Source organism: Nicotiana attenuata, unplaced genomic scaffold, assembly GCF_001879085.1.
Source record: "Nicotiana attenuata strain UT unplaced genomic scaffold, NIATTr2, whole genome shotgun sequence".
Lineage (NCBI taxonomy): Eukaryota > Viridiplantae > Streptophyta > Magnoliopsida > Solanales > Solanaceae > Nicotiana > Nicotiana attenuata.
In genome coordinates this window covers 119,524-124,717 of record NW_017672934.1, presented here as the reverse complement: position 1 = coordinate 124,717, position 5,194 = coordinate 119,524, and the positions used below count along the sequence as shown (strand labels likewise).

Sequence of the window (5,194 nt, the reverse complement as noted above, 5' to 3'; positions counted from 1 at the left end):
TGAAAGGTCCAAAACAGACAAGTAAAAGTGAACGGAGGGAGTACACGAATGGACAACTTTAACCTCCATTAATTCCAAAACCAAACAATTATTGAGTTTTCACCGACCCAAAAAAGAATAATACTAACACTGAGATCAAGATATGAAGATGGATCTATTAATTTTTAAAGAGGAAAAGTTGATTAATTTATATTATTCTCAGATCACAAAAAGCTCAAGACACCAAGAGGAATCTATACTGTTTCTTAATTTCATTAACTTTACGGAACAAATAAAACTATTAATATTTTAAATTCTCAGATCTTAAAAGGGTTTAAATTCACATTCTAACCCCACATAAAATAGGAAAATTAATCATTTCAATAAATATAAATTTCAGCTAATTAATTAAAAGAAAAAGGAAACAAAGCAAGCGCAGACATGAAGTAAAAAACGCAACTCTTTCCTTGGTCCACGTCTTACTTGATGGTGCAAAAGATCCAAACTTTTTCCATTCTTCACCAAATTTTTCTCTATATTTATACAACACATTCAATTTACATATAATTAAACTCACTTTCCATTTTTTACAAAGCTTCTTGATTTTTTCTCAGCGGAGTAACAGCTGCTCTTGTTACTATTTTGGCGCTTTTTTGGATTCATTTGAAAGTATGTTTACTTACCTTTTATCTTTCTTGAATTTAATTTGTGGGTTTCTTTCCCTTTTGAGTTTTATTGGTTAATTTGTGATTTTATTGGAAGTTTTTTTGTTTTGAATTTTTTGGTTTTCTTAATATTTGGTTTATGATTTTCATGGATTATTGAATTGTGTGTGTGTGAGTGTGTGTGTTTTTGTGGGGTTTTCATATTTTGCTTTTGATTTACTTGGAATTTGGATTGTTGAAGCAGTTGATTTGTGAAGATCTGTTATATTTGAGTGATTTTTCTCTATTAATGGTTGGATTGGGATGTAAAGTCTGAGGAAATGGGATGAAGTGTGTGGATCCTTGTGTTTTTTGCTGGAGATTGCATAGTGGCAATTGATTTCTGATTTTATTTGTTTCCTATAGCTCCACATAAATTGCAAGCTTTATGTTCTGTAATGTAGTACTAGTTCATATTCATACCATCATTGAAAGGAGAGAGAGAAAGAAAGATGATTAGCTAATGATTAGTTTCATCCTTCACCTAAAATGGACTAATATTCAAATTTTAATCTGGCTTTTCTTTGATTGGTACATTTCTGCAGCAACTCACACTAATTCTTCTCAGAATGAACATACTTTCCAGAACTTGAACTAAAATTACGTGCTTTATAAAAATGATTAAAAGAGCCAAAATAAAGCATTTCGTGCATAAATATTTCGTTTGATCTACATCCGTGACACAATGAAACATTTGAATTGCCTTTTTTTTTTTTTTTTTTTTTTTTGCCTTAGATATGGTCATTTTTAAAATAATATGCAGGCATATTACGGATCTTTCCCATTGTTTTGGTTGTGATTTTGTTTTGTTTGAGTTCTCTTTTCTTAAACTTTTGCATGACAAAATCATGGGGTTGACTATTAACTTTTAGTGTGGTTGTCATTTGGTCAAGAGGGATAAAATTTACTTTCCTTTTGTGAAATTATGAATATTTTGTAAACTATACTTTTTCGTATTTACTTTTCTTTTGGCACGTCCCAGCTTAATTGTTTCAAATGGTTATATGTCTCATGTCATTTATACTTGTATCTTTTCCTCTAGTGATGTATATGTAGGTTTAAGATTGGGTTTGATTGATCGGTTGTTCTCTTTGTTTCTCTTAGCTCTCCCTCCTTTATTCACATGAAACGTTATACTCTGGTTGGTTAGCCAATAGAAGCACTGCTATTGATCATAATTGTGGTTCTATACAAGAATGTTAGTGACGACGTCTTTGTATGCGCTTGTGGTAGAGTAGCTCCTTTTGTTACATTCTGTGGGAACTTCTTATTCATTTGTTTGATGTGTTTCTATGCAGAGGAAGCTTGAATTTTGGTGATTATTCTGAAGAGCAAACATTAAAGAATTTTCTATGCTTTAGATGCGGTCAAAGAAAATGTCCACAGCTGTCAAGGATGAGAAGAAAATGGCTCTTGATGTGGCAGCATGGGCATTCAATATTGTCACTTCAGTTGGAATTATTATTGTTAATAAAGCCTTAATGGCTACATATGGTTTCAGCTTTGGTACGTTATATACTCGTGTTGATGTTCTTACATTTGCTAGTTCTGGTTTGCATGTGTCTAATCATCACGTTTTCCAGTATTCATGTTGGGATTTTGCACAAATGATTTTATTGTAGTAGGCATTTTCATCTAGCATCTCTTATTCATCTTTCTGATAAATGATTTATTAATCAACCAGCACCAAGAACGTGCTGTACAAATATATAAAAGGTACTGCATAGGCCGTAGCGTAGATTCCTTCACTATCTATGAGGAATTTAGTAAGTTCTGTATATCCTCTATGCCATTTACAATGTTCAAGTTACACCACAAATTCAAACTCTGAAGACATATACATGATCACCTATTTCGAACAAGAATATGATCACCTTTATTAGGGTAGGCTGTCTACAATACATCACACCCCTTAGGGTGTGGCCCTTTCCGGACCCTGCGTGAACGCGGGATGTCTTGTGCACCGGGCTTCCCTTCCGTACGATCACCTTTATCTTCAAAGCATCTATGATTTCTATCTATCCATACTGGCCATAATATGCGCAGTGAAATTGTTCTTCAGACTTGTCTCAGCTTTTTCTTTACTTCTTGACCCTGCAAACTGAAGCCACCAAGTATATTTAAGAACATAAACCAATATTTAGCATCTCTTTTTCTATTTGTTTATTTGCCTTGGGGGACTATGATTTTTTTTTACCTGTGGTATCTTGAACATCTTTCTACTTTGTTTTTGTGGCCAAGAGAAACTAGACTGAATAATATCTAGTTTGTATAATTTGGAGTTGATGGATTAAGATAATCTTTGAGATTAAAAGAAGAGTTTCTCTATGAACTGGTTTAATCTTCCTAATCATTCGTAAGCTTTAGAATGAATTAACTTGATATTTCTTTTGTTATCCTGACTTTGTCCTATTGTTCCATCCAATTTGCAGCGACAACCTTAACTGGTCTACATTTTGCCACGACAACATTGATGACCTTTTTCCTTAAATGGCTTGGGCATATCCAGAATTCCCAACTTCCGTGGTCTGAACGATTGAAATTTGTATTGTTTGCAAACTTCTCCATTGTCGGAATGAATGTGAGTTTAATGTGGAACTCCGTCGGATTCTATCAGGTCAGTGTGAAGATTCATCGGACATCTATGCTCTACTTGTCTTGAATTCAAACTCACACCGCTTTTTCCTCTCGATTCTCATCAGATTGCAAAGCTAAGTATGATACCTGTGTCGTGCTTTCTGGAAATTGTGCTGGACAATGTGCGATACTCAAGGGACACCAAATTAAGTATTTTGCTGGTCCTACTAGGTGTTGCAATCTGTACTGTTACTGATGTAAGTGTAAATGCAAAGGGTTTTATTGCTGCCTTCATTGCCGTCTGGAGCACTGCCCTACAGCAATATGTAAGTCATTAATTAAAAAATGTGTGGTTTACTATGGAACATCAATTGCCTTTTGCCTATGTCAAACATAACTTGCTTTTCTACCTGGTGCAATGTTAATTTTCGTTGCTCTCTATACATTCCACTAACTGATTAGTGTGGCTGATTTACATTTTTCCGATGCAGTATGTACATTTTCTTCAGCGTAAATATTCATTGGGATCATTTAACCTGTTGGGGCATACCGCACCAATACAGGCAACATCGCTGCTGCTAACGGGACCCATTGTAGACTACTGGTTGACTGAGAAGAGGGTCGACGCCTATAACTATACCTCAATATCACTAGTAAGTACATCAAAGTCCTCTTTAGTTGACATAAGTGAGTTCCATTATATCATGGTTATGTAATACAAGTTTCACTTGAGTTTCTCATCCTGTTTAAAAAGGAGAATGTTTCACCATATAGGATGTGGATTGTGGATACATCTGTTTAATGCTCAAACTGAATGTATGAACGATACGTTTCTGGGAACTACCCATATCGTACACTCTATTGTACGTCACCTTTGGTCTTAGTAGTTGGCCATTATAATAATTCGGGCGTTTTTTTTTTCTCATTGCAGTTTTTCATCATCCTATCATGTACAATAGCGATAGGGACGAATCTCAGCCAATTCATCTGCATTGGTAGATTTACAGCAGTGACATTTCAAGTGCTTGGTCATATGAAGACAATTCTTGTCCTGATTTTGGGTTTCCTCTTTTTCGGAAAAGAGGGACTCAATCTACACGTTGTCTTCGGAATGTCTATTGCAATCGTTGGCATGATATGGTATGGTAATGCTTCCTCACAACCCGGTGGAAAAGAGCGGTTACCACTTCCCTCTACCATCAAACCTGAAAAACAAAATCGCTTACTAGCAACTGAGCTCGACGAGAAAGTATAGTGAGTCATTTCGAAGAAGTCAAGCAGAGTAATTGACAATTTCTTATTCCTTTTCTGCCCTATAGTCACAAAGTGTTCAATTCAACCATATGATTTGATCTTTCACCATCTAATATTTTTTCTTTTTGACAGTGAGCTTTTCATTTCATTTTCATTTTCCCCCCTTATAATTTATGTTGAAATTTACATGTTAAGACTGCAAAGACAATGTGATTTGATCATTACTTAAAGCAATTTTCCTTTGATCAGTATGGTTTGAAGTCTATACTGTCAAAACCTATTTAACTTGAGTGTGAGTATTAGATATTGGTATGTTCAATTTCTAGCTTGCTCTATTCATATTCATGTGGTTGTTCTATATTCCAGTCATTTAGGCAACGTAGGTTAAATAGTATAAAAGTCCACATCCAAAATGAAATGGGTGAAAACTATAAGATACCCGCGCTTAAATCTTAGTAGAGACGAAAAATGTTAAGTGGTTTTTTTTATCTGTCCTAGCGGGCGGAGTTATGTGTTACCCGTGCTACTGAGAGTTAGCAAGCGTCCAAACTGGTACGGACACTATTGTTATTAAAAAAGAAAATAAAAAAATAGGGTAGGCAGATTTTATGTCAGGGGTGCAACATATGACTGCAAACACCACTTATTTGGTAAAAGTTTCATTGTGGCATCCAATTTAG

The 5,194-nt window shown here is 34.9% G+C and overlaps 1 protein-coding gene across 2 annotated transcripts; it reads left to right on the top strand.

The window, feature by feature from the left end:
- Positions 1-370: 370 nt before the first annotated feature.
- Positions 371-4,801, top strand: LOC109214981 (UDP-galactose transporter 2-like). Of its 2 annotated transcripts, XM_019378964.1 has the most exons (7): positions 371-468; positions 594-648; positions 1,982-2,189; positions 3,116-3,300; positions 3,386-3,586; positions 3,752-3,913; positions 4,192-4,801. In XM_019378964.1, the coding sequence occupies exons 3-7, from the start codon at positions 2,045-2,047 to the stop codon at positions 4,513-4,515; spliced, it is 1,017 nt and encodes a 338-aa protein (XP_019234509.1). In that variant the 5' UTR covers positions 371-468; positions 594-648; positions 1,982-2,044; the 3' UTR covers positions 4,516-4,801. The 2 variants fall into 2 exon arrangements, with proteins under 2 accessions (XP_019234509.1, XP_019234508.1); XM_019378963.1 differs by having other exon boundaries at positions 396-648.
- The last annotated feature ends 393 nt before the right edge of the window (positions 4,802-5,194 follow it).